This window comes from Plecotus auritus, assembly GCF_963455305.1.
Source record: "Plecotus auritus genome assembly, chromosome: 7".
NCBI classification, from domain to species: Eukaryota; Metazoa; Chordata; class Mammalia; order Chiroptera; family Vespertilionidae; genus Plecotus; species Plecotus auritus.
Genome location: NC_137774.1, coordinates 161,263,213 through 161,279,774, shown reverse-complemented (window position 1 = coordinate 161,279,774; position 16,562 = coordinate 161,263,213). Strand labels below are relative to the sequence as shown.

At 44.3% G+C, this 16,562-nt stretch overlaps 1 protein-coding gene across 2 annotated transcripts in view; it reads right to left on the bottom strand.

Moving 5' to 3' along the window:
- Positions 1-13,718, bottom strand: part of MARCHF11 (membrane associated ring-CH-type finger 11) — a 93,898-nt gene extending 80,180 nt beyond the window's left edge. For both annotated transcript variants that reach the window (XM_080678168.1, XM_080678169.1), the window contains exons 1-2: positions 13,114-13,718; positions 11,751-11,906 (exon numbers count right to left, since the gene is read on the bottom strand). In XM_080678168.1, the coding sequence (XP_080534294.1) occupies positions 11,751-11,906; positions 13,114-13,668 (711 nt within the window). In that variant the 5' untranslated portion in view covers positions 13,669-13,718. The remainder of the gene's footprint in view (positions 1-11,750; positions 11,907-13,113) is intronic.
- Between the last annotated feature and the right edge of the window lie 2,844 nt (positions 13,719-16,562).

Sequence of the window (16,562 nt, the reverse complement as noted above, 5' to 3'; positions counted from 1 at the left end):
ATTTCTCTCTCAAATTCCCTTTTCTGCTACCGATACTACCTTGAGTCGTAGTAGGGTGCAGGAGAGAGAGAATGGACAGACAGGAGGTAGGGAGACTCCTCCCCCATTCTTACATGTTTCACTAAACTACTCATAAAGGTTTCAAAATCTATCCCCATTATCTATGAACCATGTGTCACCCAAAGTTACCCAACAAATTTTGGTAAAATTGGTTCTACTTTTGTTGGCTTCACATTTTTCTACTTCCTATTAGTACTACTCAAATTGCTGGAAAGTCTTGTCTGTATGTGAAATGACTTTAATAGAAGCAATGGTAGTATCACCCAAAGTCTACCATGAAAGGTAAACAAAGACAGTTTTAGAGAGCAATGAAAGATGGTTTTGCATACAAGATTTTCCTTCCACTTCCAGATTTGAGCTTGGGCATGCTGAGTCCTAGAGAACACAATGTAGGTAAGGACGATCACCTTTATTTATTGTTACTTTCTTTCCAAAGGACTGGAGGTTCCTCCTGGAAACCTTCCATCTGCTTGCCCATCCCTCCAAAAATAAGGGTGTGATGTTGTCAAGACAAGGAAGAGATGGAAGTCGGAGGATAAAACAAATATTTACTGAATGCCCAATATATGCCTGGCAAATCCTGTGCTCTTTTCTATTCTATAAGCTTTTTATTTTCTATATTTTTCCTTTAAATTAATAGAGGGCACTTACATGCATATTTGTGTTAAAAATCTGCAAATGTAACATAGAAAAGAAATTAATACAGGAGATTGGAGGCAGAGAGAAAAGCAAAACTAGTTCATGTGGTTTCTGGAATGTTATTCCACACAAATTAAGTAAAATCCACTGATAGTTGTGAGAGAGGTTGTGCTTTTTAACATCTTTTTTTTAATGGGCTGAACAAACCAAGACATGTACATTTCTTGAAATAGTTCCTTGTTTATGTGAATTATTCTGTAGCTCGGAGTCATGACACAAATGAGTCACAGCACAACTGCAAGTCCATATATAACAAAGGAGTGCTCGGGGCGGAGAGGGCTCCTGTAATAAGAGCTACATGCACATGGGGAGGGCCCCCTGTGCCCAAATTAAGCCTTGGCCACTTGCACATAATTAGCATACCAACATGAGAAACAAAACTAAAAGGCACATTGAGGCCATGGAACTCTGTTACTAAGATAGAGAGACATGGCCCAGGTGTCATCAGTCACAATGAACTATTTCAAAGAGATAAAAACTGGAGAAAGAGCAGGTTTTTAGATGGTAATCCTCAGAGCATGCCACACCTAAAGTAAGGATGGAATAAGAAATGTCTCCCACTAACTTCTCTTAACGTCTTTGTCCAGGTAATAACGCTTCCAGGCTTCTTCATGTCTTCCCACGTGACTGCTCCCAGTCCACCTCTACTTCTGTGGGATTTCATTTGGTAAATCACATAGAACAGCTGTCGAACCATGACTTATGCTCACAGGGAAGACGCTGTCAAATATCCAAGGAGACAGAAAGCACAAGTCACATGCCGTTTTTCTTGGCTGAGTCCTCAGTGTCAGCCATCCATTTACTCGTAATTGTAGGTGATTAGCTCCTCATCAGTCCACTCCCCACTGCTCAGAAAGGTCGGAAGTACTCTTGCTTGGCTCTGAGAAGGTCCCAAAATAGAAGGAAGCCGAGTTTCCTTTGTTCCAACCTTTTCAGTAAACATCAGTCTCATCACAGCAAAGCCACACGCCCAGGCAAAGCAGGAAATGAGCAAGGGGGAAATAGCCTGTTCTCTGGCTGCATCTCCGTGTGCTGGAGTATTGCATTCGCCCGTGGAGAATCATGTTTGAAGTTATGTTACAACTGTACAAACAAACCACTCATCAAGAAAACACATCACCTTGTTCTCAGCCGGGTGGCAGATTTCACACCAAAAACATGATTCCCAGTAGACATTCTTAGCAGCTCACCTATACCCATGATCATACAGTAAAATTTCCAACAAATTATCCGAATTCTGTGAATAAGTGCTAAATGAAATCCTTCTAGCAGTGACAACTTCAAGAAAGCGTGTCACACGCGGGTAATTTCACAGTCACTGACATTTTATTTTTTGAAAGGAGCAGATATGTCTCACTGGAAACTTTTGTTTTTTAATTCTAGGTTTTTAAAAATAGATCCCGCTCTTAAGGCTTTTTCCTGTGGTCTAAGAACCAAATATACACTGAGTGGCCAGATTATTATGACCACTTGACGTTTGTCGGCAAATTAACCGTACTCTGCACTGTATGGGATATGGAAGCCGAAGGCCTGTTGGAACACCTTTGCTGTCTGCAGTTACCAAGATAAAACATCTCCAATTCGCACAGGAACACAAGGATTGGACAGTCGAGCATTGGAAAAAAGTCATGTGGTCCGATGAATCACATTTCCAGTTGCATCATGCAGATGGCAGAGTGAGAATTTCACGGAAACAGCATGAAAGCATGTACCCCACATGCATGAGTACAACCCTTCAAGCTGGTGGGGGCAGTGTTATGGTTTGGGGCATGTTTTCCTGGCATGATTTGGGCCCTTTAATTCGTGTGGAACAACGTCTGAATAGCACAACATACCTAAGTATCGTTGCTGATCAAGTTCATCCGATCATGTTGATGGCGTATCCCAATGGAGATGGCTTCTTCCAACAAGAAAATGTGCCATGCCACGGTGCTCGTATTGTGCAGAAGTGGTTTCAAGAACATGAGGGAGACTTTACCTTGCTTATGTAGCCCCCACAATCACCAGATCTCAATCCAACTGAACATTTGTGGGACGAAGTTAAAAGAGCCATCAGGCAGCTGGTTCCACAACCATCAAATCTCACAGAACTGGACAATGCTATTGATCAGGCATGATGTCAGATTCCTCACATCACCTTTCAACACCTCATGGAGTCAACGCCAAGAAGAATCGCCCCAGTATTGAAGGCAAAAGGTGGCCCAACGAAGTACTGATGGGGTGGGTGGTCATAATAATCTGGCCACTCAGTGTATTTGCCCAGGCAGAATCACAATAGCATTATTAAAGATCAACTTAGGAGTAAGTTGAAAATTGACAGCCAGTAGATGGGAAAATGTGTGCGCAATTAATGCAACTTGATTTCCTTAAGTCTTTTTCTCACTGCAGAAATGGGAACATGATCCCCTTGATTCTTTCTACCTTATGAAAACATTCATTCATGCATTCATACCACAAATATTCACTAAATGCCCACACAGTGACCAAAAAAGTGAATCTCAAGCTATACTGACCTGTGTTACATAATTTGTTCTAAAATCTGTCCCACTCACTACTATGCTTGCCTCCTAGAAGGCAAACCTGGAAACCCCAAGAAAACTAAAATAGTACCATTTTGACACATTTGAAAAAAGATATTCTAAGCACACCTGCTGGGCTGCAGAGAACCTGGGAGCACCTGCTTAAATGCATCCCAAAACCCACTGACATGAGAGGGTGGCCTGTTCCGGGGACACTGAGCGATTATTCTGAGATGTCCCTGCCTTCTGCTTCTGACAACTGAAATTACTGGAAATTTCAGATTTCAGACTGAGACAATCACAAAACTATTTGGAAGACACACTGGTGTTAATATTTAATATTAAGGAATTAATAGCATGTTGTTATAGAGCTACAATATCACCATTTTGTGAATGACATAAGCTTATAATGACTTCACTGAAAATTACAAAGAGACATATGAAAATTGTAAAACACTTCACTCATTGAACTTTCTAAGAGGTTAGAAAGCACCTAAGTCCATATCAATATGCCAGTTGTTTAAATCAGAGGTTGGCAAATTACCACCAAATCCAGGTGGGCCAAATCCAGCTCATCACCGGTTTTTGTGTTGCCCAGCAGCTTTTAAATGTTAAAGGGTTGGGGGAGGGGGGAAGCAAAGGGAGGACTCTAGTTCCTGACGCCCCGAGGTTATGTGAAATTCAAATGTCAGGTGTACAATTGAAGTTTTATTGGAACACAACCATGTCATTCATTTATATAGTGTCTATGACTGCTTTTCTACTGGGACAGCGGTTAGGGTGGCCCTTAAAACCTAAAATATGTACTGCCCAGAGAAAAGATTTGCTGACCTCTGGTTTAAATAAGATAAATGTTATCAGATGACGACCTTTTGGAGACACAACAAGGTCCCTCTGCCCAATCACTCCCAAATCTTACCCCTCTAAATTCTTTGACCAATAAGCCTGCCCAGCTCCACCCAGCAAGGGGTTCTTTCTCCTACAGGCAGCTGAGTGAAGGAGCCAAAAGAGCAGAGAAAGGTGTCAAAGGGACATGCACTAAAAAGAGCTAGGAAAAGCAGATACACGTGGGGAAGAAAGTTCTAGAGAGTATCATCCATTGGGACATCATCCTCAATCCTCTTTCCCTAAAGTGTAACAACAAACACCACACACAAAGCCCTACATGGACTCCCACTCTTTTTAATACCATCTCAGAACCATCTGACTTAGAGACAAACTGTAAAATCATGTGGCCTATCCAAGAAATAAGACAGCTAGAAGTAGTAAGCAGAGAATAATTTCCATATTTTATTCAGGAGAGAATCATTAATCTCTCTAGCGAGTAAAATGAACATTTATGTTTTAAAAATTAGTAAGCAAATGAAAACAGATACTTTCAAAGGCAAGCGAACTGCCTTGTGATATGTCCTTTATTTTGACATTTTAAATACCATAAAATCTGCCAGTACATGCATTTAAATATTACATTTAACATTGTTTCTCAGTTGTTCAGACAGGGCAATGAAAAGCTTCCTCTCAGCTTGCCATTTGCTATTAAACCTACAGAGAACATTAGTAACTGAGAAAAAGTAAAAGCGGTGGCTCGCTGTGTCAACCAGGTTGTACGCATACAGGCATTTTAATCCGTAAAATGCAAACGCCTTGAAGTTTTACAAATGGCAGCATGCAATACTGATAAGGTTCATGCTCTGATGTTTTCTTAATACATTTTCTAATCATAGTCAATTTTCAGGGGTAATTTGTCAGCTTCTCCCAGTGCATCAGCTCCGTCATGAGAACAACTTAATCACTCCTGAAGGTGAAAATACCCCTTTCATGACAGAGCCCCATTAGGAAAATAATGATGCCAGGGTCCTCAATAAGTTAATTAAACTTCTATAAAGACTTCACAGATACATCCAGAAGCTGTACCTTAGAACCTTTGCCAAGATGAACCTACCTGGTGCCAACTTCCTCTCTAATTCAAAACTGTCATGATGAATCCCAGGGCTTTCAGAATATGGGTAAAAATGAAAAAATACTCTCAAGTTATTCTCCTTCCTAGGAGACTCTCTTGTCATTCTCACTGCTATGAGACCTGTTGCTGACAGCACATGATAAGCGTTCAAAGGATGAGCAGTAAGAAGGCTAATAAAAATGTTAGAGGTTAGTAAAAATGGCCAGGGGCCTAATCTCTGCAAGGTACATGGCCTATTTGTAAGTCTCCATCCCTTCCCAGGCAAGTCCCTTCCTAGCCCTTTCCTCTGGTGCTCTGAGCAACAGAGGATGAGGAGAGAAATCTGATGGACACCACAATTCAGGACTGATGCTCGGTCACCTACCTGTGCCTTTTGTGGTTACCCCCAGGGATCTCTGAGCTCCCACACCTCCTGCCAAAGTGTAAACAAACCACGGCTGCTTGAGCACAATGAATAGCACTGCCCTGTGCTCGGCCACATATAAAAGCGTCTCATACCTCCAGCAGAGACCCACAGGGAGAGACATCTGGAGAGTAAATATGTTCCCCTGTGCTGAGACCACTATATCTCATTACACCTGGTTTTTAAAATGCTGGTTCATTCATTATTTACAGTAACAAGTTTGGCCAGAAACTTAGATAGGCTCTTACAGGAAAAGGAAACAAAAATCCAGGGATAAAGAATGAAATGAAAAGAGGAGTCGTTAACTTCACTTAGGTGCCATGAGCCTGAAGAAAACCACAGGGACCAGTGAGCATCATTGCAGAGAGCAACTGAAGGTCCTCATCTGTTTGAACATCCTAATATATAAAAACCCAGGGTCCGTAACAACCTACCGAAGGCTCGACCAAACACCGGAAGTCAGTCCTGCAGTCAGTGCTGGGCTGCCATGGCGACCCAGCACTGACTGCTGCAGGTGCGGGCACAGCGACCCAGCACTGACTGCCAAGGGGGCTGCGGATCAGGCCTGGAGAGAGAGGCAGGGTCTGATCCGCAGCCTCCATGGCAGCTGTTGATCAGCCATTGCCTCTCTCTCTTCGGGCTTCACCAGCAGCCACACCTCTGTTTCTCTCTGGGCCTCCACGGGGGCTGGTGATCATCCCCGCCTCTCTAATCAGGCCAGGAGATAGGCCCGGAGACGCTGACTGGCACAGAAACCAACCAATCAGAACCAAATCTGGGTGAACTGTGAGGAGCCAATGGCTGCCTAGGAGGCAGAGCTTTTGACGCTGACTGGCATAGAAACTGACCAATCAGAACCAAATTGGCCTGCAGGGGAGGGCAGTTGGGGGTGATCAGGCAGGCAGAGGCAGTTAGGGGCGATCAGGCTGGCAGGGGAGGGCAGTTGGGGGTGAGATCAGGCTGGCAGGGGAGGGCAGTTGGGGGCGAGATCAGGCTGGCAGGGGAGGGCTATTGGGGGCGAGATCAGGCCGACAGGGGAGTGCAGTTGGGGGCAACCAGGCCGGCAGGGGAGGGCAGTTGGGGGTGAGATCAGGCTGGTAGGGGAGGGCAGTTGAGGGCAAGATCAGGCTGGCAGGGGAGGGCTATTGGGGGCGAGATCAGGCCGGCAGGGTGGGCCCTTGGGGGCAAGATCAGGCCAGCAGGGGAGGGCAGTTGGGGGAAACAAGGCTGGCAGGGGAGGGCAGTTGGGGGTGAGATCAGGCTGGCAGGGGAGGGCAGCTAGGGGTGATCAGGCAGGCCGAGGCAGTTGGGGGCGAGATCAGGCCAGCAGGGGAGAGCAGTTGGGGGCGAGATCAGGCCGGCAGGGGAGGGCAGTTAGGGGTGATCAGGCAGGCAGGCAGAGAGGTTAGGGGCGATCAGGCAGGCAGAGGGGTTAGGGGAAATCAGTCAGGCAGGCAGAGGCAGTTAGGGGTGATCAGGCAGGCAGGCAGGTGAGTGGTTAGGAGCCAGCAGTCCCAGGTTGTGAGAGGAATATTTGTTCGACTGCCCGTTTAGGCCCGATCCCACACCGGCAGTCGGACATCCCCCAAGGGGTCCCTGATTGGGGAGGGTGGAGGCTGGGCTGAGGGAACCTCCCTTCCGTGCATGAATTTTGTGCACCGGGCCACTAGTGTACTAATAATCACAGCCAACATTAAAATGGCCAGGCACTATTCTAAGCCCTTTACATATGTTTATGTATTTCATTCTCAAAATAATGTATAAAATAGGTGCCATTATTATCTTCTAAAGATTAATAACTGAGGCACAAAGAGGTAAAGTAACTTGTTCAAGGTAATATAGCTCTTACCATCTACTTACATTGTATTTTCTATGTTTAGGAAATACAGTTCATTTCTCACAGAAAGTTTGAAGTTTCCCGTACAATACTTTATCTAGTAAATATTATCTCTTCAAGCACCTATATTTCTTGACAAAGTACTGAAAGCATTCACAAACTTGAACATAGCTTAATTAGCTTACTATGTCTAAAATATATCTTTGATCTTATGTATTCTTACATTTTACAAATTTTATGCCACACTATTCTACAATAATAATATTAATGCATCATCTTGACCATGTTAATCAATAAGATACATTCTAGGAGTAGGTAGCAGGGTGAATGCATGTTAATTACTTCAAATATCTTAATTAACTCCTACTGCTAGTGATACAGCAATTAACGTTTAAAAATGTTACAGAAGATACATCAGTTTTCTATTGGGTCATGTTGTTGAGCATCACTGAAATCCCATGAAATGGGGAGGTTGAGACCCAAATATTCAAAGACTTCTAATCTCAATGAGAAAAACAAGTAAAATTAGTTTGTAGACTCACGGCAGCATATTTCCCTCACACACACCTGCTTCCTGGCTAACTGCTCCTTTCCCTCCTGTCTCCAGATCCCTCTGCACACCAGGAGGCACAGCATGATAATAATCACTTCCCAAAGTACTTGAGGATATTCATCTAGCACTACTGAGGGAGTCAACCTTTCATTCATTTTTCTAAACCCTCTCAGTTTCTGAGCCCTGGGAGCGAAATTATGGTGGGTGCCTGCTGACCACTTTGGACCTGATGAGAACCAAATGCAGAGACCAGAGTAAGTAAATAGAGCCATTTCAGAAGCTAGCTCCTATGATAAATTAAAGATAGCTACTCTTTTTTAAAAAGGGCAGACCCCAGAGGTAGAGTCCATTTTTCCTTCTCTTGAGTCTGAGTTGGTCCTGTGGCTTGCTTTAATCAGGAGAAATCAGCAGACATGAAAGAGTCACTCCCAAGGTTGGGCCTTAAGATCAGTGACTTCTGCTTTCTTGGAATCCAACCCAATATTGTGAGATGTCCAAGTCACACAGGAAGAGAATTGAAGCACTAGTTGACAGCCCCAAGTGAGCTCCCAGCCAACCGCCAGCACAAAGAATGAGTGAAACGAGTAAGCCCTCATGGATGTCTCAATGCAGTCAGATCTCTGGATGAAGTCAGCTCCAGACTAATGCCACATGTGCAGAACCTCCCAGCTGACCTCAATCAACCCAAACTCTTAAGGGGCAATAAATGATAGTTGTTTACGCCACTAATTATTTGAGATGGTTTGTTATGCAGCAATAGATAGCCAAAGCCTTTCTAGACCATCTTAGAGACCAGGCTGAAACCAGTTGCTGCTTGACTCAAAAACGTGAGGTTGGCTAAGATGGAGCTGAGAAGAACCCTTTTCAGTATAAAGCATGGTGGCTAAGACCATGGACCTAGGAACCAGACTAAGTTTGAATCCTGATTTTGCCTCTTACTAGATATGTATCAAGTGGAAGCTACTTTACTTTTCTGTGCTTCAGTTTCCCTTTGCCTAAAGTACAGATGGTAATATTCCCTATCTCTTGGGTTTGTAATGAAGATTAAATATCAATATTGGTACATACATGTAGAGCACTTAGATCAGTGCCTGGCACAGAGTAAGAACTCAGAAAATGTTCTCTATTATTATTATTTATTCTCTAGTCAGTTTTACATCCAAGAAACCACCCGCTCAAAGCTATGTGAGGGCTCTATACTTGGGACAGAGGGATATAGAAAGTGAAGGTGAGGGCCACAACATGCTGCTTATTCGATGTCTGCCATGTCACAGTGACTGTAATAAATGCTAAAGCTAACTGACCTCACAGCAGCACAGGAGAAAAACAAAAAAAAAAAACAGAGTAAATGCTCCATTTATGGATCATTCATAACAGAAATGTCTGACAATTATTCAAACTTCATCTGAGGATAAACTACTCCCAGGTATAAGGATCCACATTTTGGGAACCTTATAACTGATTTCTGTTCATTAAGAGGATTGAGCTTTACATACATACCCTGCAGTCCTGGAAAGTTATTTTCTCTGGCATGATCTAAGCTATCATCACACTCATATCAACTTTGTTTTTAAATATTATTTTCTGGGTCACTGAAACAAACAGACCAAGTTACAGATCATGGTAGTATTTACATAGGTCATAAAATTAATCCTTAATACTGGGTTAATTTATTGTTTTGTTTGGATTTTTTGGCCATATCATATACATACTCTGGAAAACTGCTTTTGTTAAAATAATTATTAAATGTTTCTTAAATAAGTGAAATATAGTTGTAATTAATTCATTTTGCTATAGGATTAGAATTACTAGTAAATTGTATTCTTGTCCCAGCACATTGTCTTTTTTACAGTTTAAAATTATATCAAGGCTCTATATCTACTTTCTTCAAAAGTAATCATCCCAAATGAATTCATACATAGTAGGGTAAGTTTAAGCTTTTAAAATATTGGTATTCTATCTCAGCTCTTGAACATCCAACTACAGCACTTTTCATGGGATTTTTTCATTAGAGCCCCAAAGCTCTCTATTTGTCATTTCCACATATTAATTCACAAAATTATTGTAGATTCAATTATACTACTCATATTCTGACCTTTGGACATGGTTCCATCTGTTTTTCAAGACAACTATGATGGATCCATAAATTTATACCCAAGGAACTCAATCAATTAGAAGTTCTGGGGAAATGTGTCAGGTTCATGCCTATCTTCAGCATGATAACATCACTCATCCACATTAGTTACTCTTTTCAAATTATTTATAAGCCTTAGGTCAGTTTGAAAAAATTGATATTTTCATTTCATACCTGATAATCATGCCTTAACTGGTGACAATCAAAGATGCAAATTAATTGCAAATTATGTGAAGGATACATAAATTAAAAACTATGAAATTTAAATTATTAATGCAGTAGTAATTCCGCTTTCAGGTTTCTTCTGCAAACAATAACAATTTCACCTATTTTATACTGTTCAATGAAAACTAAATTTGATATTTTTAAAAAATATGTTTTTATTTATATCAGAGAGGAAAAGAGAGGGAGAGAGAGAGAAACATCTATGATATGAGAGAATCATTGATCAGCTGCCTCCTGCACATCCCACACTGGGGATCAAGCCCACAACCTGGGCATGTGCCCTGACAGGGAATCAAACATGACCTCTTGGTTCAACCACTGAGCAACACTGGCTGGGCTAAATCTGGTACTTTAAATAGAAACATGGAACATTAGATTTTATGAATTCTTTCCTTCCTAACTTTTCAATTCCCTCTTTCTTTCCCTTCCATTATCTCCTTTGTCTCTGTACTTTGAACCCTACTCTTTTATGTCTGTTTAACTTTGACCCTATGTCACTATAGATCTTGTCAATTACACACTATTCTGCTTCAGTTTAAGATGTCATCCTCACTATTTTGTATTTTATGTTATTTACATCAGTGTTTTCAAAGGACTGAATCAGTTCCATCCCAACAACAACAAAAAAAGTTTGTTTTCCCAAGGGTATTTGCAGGTTTATGGGTATTGTGCTATTATTTGATTATACACAAAAAAAGTTTAAGAATGTATACCATCTCAGTAGCATTATTGATAGTAACTGCTGGGAATACTTCTGCATCTACTATATAGATGACCACAGCAAAGAATGCAAGTAATCAAAAGTTAACTGTGAAAAAAAAAAACAAAAAACTTCATATGAAAAAGAAAGCCTAGTGACGTGGAAAAAGTATTCAGATTAGGACTAGGTTCTATTCATTATTCTTTGAAAAAAGGGACAATCAAAGTTTCCAGACTAGTAAAGTTTTGCTTTACTTGCATTTGTTTTACATAACTTGAGCTCATCCAGGTTTTCAGTGCTTAAGTTAACAAAGTATTTCTAAAATAAACTGTGAACATTTCTAACTAATAAAATTGATTTAATCGGAGTAGAAGACATTTTACCAACTTTTCATTTTAGAAACAACGATGGGTACAATTTCATCAACAAATAACAAATTAATAAAGGAAACCATTTGATAAAATGTATTTTGAGTTTCTCAGATACAAATGTCACAGAAGTCTCAAAGAACATCTCTACAAATTCTAAATCTTGATTTTACCATGATTTGTGTAAAATGTTTTTTAAGTAGCGTATGTAAATAACCCTAGTAATAGCTAAATTCAAATGCACGTATGTTTAGCAACATTATTTCAGGGGGAAAATGTCACAAATGTTTACCTGGCAAGGTTGTTTCATTTTAATGGCTATGACATGGTATCTGTAACAGCAGAGTTCACAGGTCCAGGAACCCCTCTCGCTGATCCACTTTAGCAGGCACAGCTGATGTGTATATCGAACTGACCCATCACATCGGCAGGGGTTCAACAGCTCCCCCTGAAAACAAAACAGCTCAGTGTGAATATTTGTATTTGTGTCTCTGTTTTAAAAATCTAACCCTTGCTTTCTTCTCTTTCAAAGCCGGCTATCCAGAAGGATATCAACATCAAACTCTACCCTAGAAAATGAAATTAAATTTTTATACCTCTGATGAGAATGAAATTAAAGTCTTAAAACTATTTCAAAGATATTGCTTAGAGTTATGACATAAATGTTCTACCAACATACAAACTGTCTGCAAGATGTAGCTCCCAATACTCCTAGGGGAAAGCCGTACTATTAAATCTCTTTAATAACTTTTAAGTGGATGGTCAAATGCATTTCCTCTGCAGTTATTCTTAATCATTGCTAAAGAAGAAATGCATGGCATCCCAGAAAGCAGCTTGCAATAGCATGATGCTTTTATTTTCTTCTAAAGGTAGCATCATAAATATTGACTTGGGGCACTATATTCCCGAAAGCCTTCATATTCTTATGCAATTTCCTTACTTTTAAAAATATTAAACCTAATGTTTTCTCAGACCACACATTTTGTAAGAGTAATATATTATCCCGATGTATCCATGAGTACTCTCATATAAGTTTGCATGCACCTCAAATGGGGTTTATATTTTAGAACTGATTCTAATAAAATATAAAGTACATAGTTGTCTAAATAGCCTCTCTTTCACAGGGCAAAAGTACATTCCTATTTCTCCTGTAAAAGTGTAACCTGCTTGTCACATCATGAGATGAAGTCACCAAAATTTGCAAGAAGGAAAGACGCTGCCCTTCTCGTTTTGACATGACTCACCCCAGTTTGTATCCTAAGACAATCTGCCTCAGGATACATTTGTAGGAAAAGGACATATGTTTGTTTCTATGTATAAACCAAAATCCATTTGGTAAATAAAAGATACTTATGGCGTTATCATTAAAACACCTGAGGAATGTGTAACTGCAAAACCAGATAGGGGGGAAAAAGTGCAGATCAAATGAAACCCTGTAGTCGTCACCGGGACATTTTCATCTGCTTACACAGAAATGGAAAGGCGAACACACAGTACACACCTCTCAGTCCAGGGACCAGACCAGCCACACAGTGGTGCCACCGAGAAGCGAGCGCTGTCCGTGGTGCTGAAAGGTCGGCCGTCGCGAAAGAGACCAGACAGACCAACCTCACCCGAGCCCCACCGCGGCTGTCCCGGTTCCCGCCGGGCCCTACCTGCTCAGCGCCCTGGAAGCAGATCTTGCAGATGGGCTGGTGGTGCTGGTGCTGGTGCCCGGCACGCTGATCGCCGCCGCCGCCGCCGCCGCTGCTGCCGCTGCGGCTGCTACACATCGAGCGCGTCTCGGGTTGGTCGCCGGCGCCCTGCCGCTCGCCCTCTCCGCCCGCGCCGGCCTCAGGCTCCCCAGGGCTGCCCTTCCCCACCGCCGCTTCGGGGACCGCCGCCTCTGGAAGGCGCCTCGGACCTTCCCCGGAGTCGCCAGCCACCGACACCTCCTGGCCCGCGGGTGGTAGGGGCGGCGGCGGCGGCGGCAACTCGTCCGCGCCCCTGCGCCGCGGGACCACCCCCGCCGGCGGCTCGTCGAGCTTCGCGGGGGGCTCGGGGGACGCAGGCGGCGCGGGCAGCGGCGGCAGGTAGCGCGAGGGCGAGGGGACTGAAGTCGGTTCCCCCGGTGGTGGCGGTGGCGGCGGCGGCGGCGACGGAGGTGGCTCGGCGTCCCCGCTCTCTGCCCCGCGGCACCAACTGCTGCCGTGGCCGCCCTCAAAGCTCATGGTGGTGCCGCCGCCGCCCTCCCGGCAGCCCCGCTGGAGGGCCGGGCTGGGGCTGCAGCCGCAAGGAGAGTAGAGCGGGAGGGAAGAAGGAGGGAGGGTGGGGGACAGGGACTGGGGCTCCAGGGGCGGGGGCGGGATGGGGAGGAGAAGCGGAGGGCCCGGCGGTGGCGGCAGAGGCTGCTGCTCCGTGGAGCCGCCGGCTCGGCTCTGACGGAGGCGGCGCGCGGAATTCGGCTGCGCGTGAGAGCCGCGGGGGGCGGAGGGACCGGGGGCGGAGGGGGAGGAGCAGCGAGCGGAGGGGTGGGCTGGCGAGGAGGTCTAAGGAGGGACCTAGCGTGGAGCTCGTTAGGAGGAGCGGAGGGGGCGTTCCGGACTGGGAGTGAGGTGCGGTGAGGACCCGCCTGAATTCGGGGGCGGGGGATCCCCGAGCCCCCTCCACCGACCCCGCCCCGAGCGCTCACGTCGGTTCCGGGGCGGACTACCCCCCTCCAAACCGCGCGCCACTGCGGCTCTCGAGAGCCGAGAGAAGGGGGGGTCGTAGGCTGCCGGTCCAGAAACCGTTACCGGGTGGGAGAGTGGGACGCGGCGGCGCTGGGCGGGGTGAGACAGAGCTGGGGACTCGCGTGGGCGTGGAGACGCGTGAGGCGGGGTACCCTGGTCGCGCCCGAGCCCGGGTACCCTGGTCGCGCCCGAGCCCGCTGAGCCGAGGGCGCGGGAAAAGGGTCCGTGGAACCGGGAGATGGTAACGGCCTCTTCCCGCGGACTGTTCCCTGCCCTCCCAACCCTCTTCCTCAAGGGCACGCTCACTGTGCCACCAGAGTCCTAAAAGCAGAAGTCTCTGGAACCTGTGTCCTCCCTCTGTCCTCTTCGCCTCCCTCCCTGCTGCAGTGAGTATCCGGATTTATTTGTAAATATCTTGGTGACATTGTAAGTATCTTGGGTCATTCCGTGGAGTGGTTCCTCCTAGTGCCACGTTCTGTGGCGAGTGGTCACTGTTATCCTTGTTGTGTAGAGGACTCAAATGACACCTCTCCTCCCTTAAAGTGTCTGCAAGCTCGGATCTCAGTTTTATTCACCCCAAAGCCAGTTTCTCTGCAAGTCCACTCCGCAAAACCTCTCTGGGGCTCATCTTCCGGCAGAACCACAGTCCCCTCTGTTCTTTTCTGAAAATAAACTCAAGCCTGCAGGGAAGTAGATGAAACCCGTGCACATCCACTAGTTTGCACACCGGTACAGTGTAAAATCACAAAGGATTGGATTTGTGTGCTGCAGTGTGTCTACCAGTGTGACTCTCCAAATCAATGACGACTTCCACCAGTGAAACGCTTTTAAGGTCTTGGCCACAGCAGACTCGCCTTGGACAGTCATTTTGGCTGCATTGAACAGCTGAAGACCCAGATAGGCAAAGTAACTTGTTCAAGGTCATAGGACTATTAACAAAGAACTTTTGAGCTCCCTGACTGCAGATTTTCTGGCTCAACCCCCCACCGCCCCCCCACCCCACCCCCGGCCCCGGCCAATCTCTCCTGCTTCCTAAAACAGTATTGCAGTACATGTGTTTGACCGCGCTGACTCCTGTTAACAGTTTGATGTTCTGAAATGGTCGAGATAAACTACCAGCTTAAATTAATAATTGTTCCATTATGCATTTTGGCAGTAAAAAGTATATTTGGTTTTAAAATAAATGCCCCAGCTCTCTTGACAGAAATTGGTTTGGTTGGAAAACAGAGAAAGAAAGTAGTAAAAAAGAAGTCAAGAATGCTGTCACAAATGGTCCTGGACGAAATAGTTGCCAGGAATGTCCTCTAACACTTAGCCCCCTCAGACTAGCTTATTTTTGGTAGCAAAGTGGCAGTCAGCAAGCACATTTTTAAAATAATAATCCTTGAATGCCCTAGGAACTTATCACATTGAAGAAATGTGGTTGTAGATATGCTTTCATTTTCCATCATCACCTGTCAAAATGACATTGCACAAGTCTGTATATTGCCACAGTCTCACGCTATCATAAGCCTTAGGATATTCATAAGCCTTGATCTTAAGTTTGTGAGATAAAAGGTGTCTGAATTGGTTTTTTAAAAATCCCCTAAATAATTCAGTTTGTGACTAGTAAGCTTCTACCAGGTGTAACAAAGTACATTATTATTTGAAGGACAGCATAAAAGCTGTGGATTCTGGATAAACAGTGCAGAATGACTCACCCAGCAAAGTCACATGGGTAAAGGAGGCAACGGCCACAGTGCTAGATGTGTCTTCTCAGTGGATTGTTTTAGAAAAATATCTTCAGTAAGAAAAAATTAACTTTCCTTGATATGGTGAGTAACCATATAAAAACAGTATTCTTTGACCTACAGAGTTCATCACTCCCTGAAAAGAGAAATTTGTTCATGATCTTCCATTAACTCAGTGAGTCTTCAATGGACCAAGGAAAAACACCTTTGTAACTGACTTCACCCTCTGCTGTAAAAATAGAGAATAATGGGGGCACAGAACAGATGAACCACACTCAGTTGTTGGCACCCAAGTGGAAGAAATGATAACACACTGACATAGGATGAAAAACAGGGCACCCACAGGCACTGGCAGCCATCCAACAGCTGATGTGCATCCATCAACTAAAGAAAAACAATGAGGGGCCCAGTGGATGTGGCTCAATAAGTTGAGCATTGTCCCATGCACCAAGAGGTTGCTGGTTGGATTCCTGGTCAGGGCACATGCCTGGGTTGTGGGCTCGATCCCCAGTAGGGGGCATGCAGGAGGCAGCCAATTGATGTTTCTCATCCATGTTTCTATGGGGGGAGAGGCAATTCTATCAATTTGAGCAAATACTAAAAGGCACATCACTTCAACCTATATAAGTGAGCAGAAAGATATAAATAATACAACAAATCCTT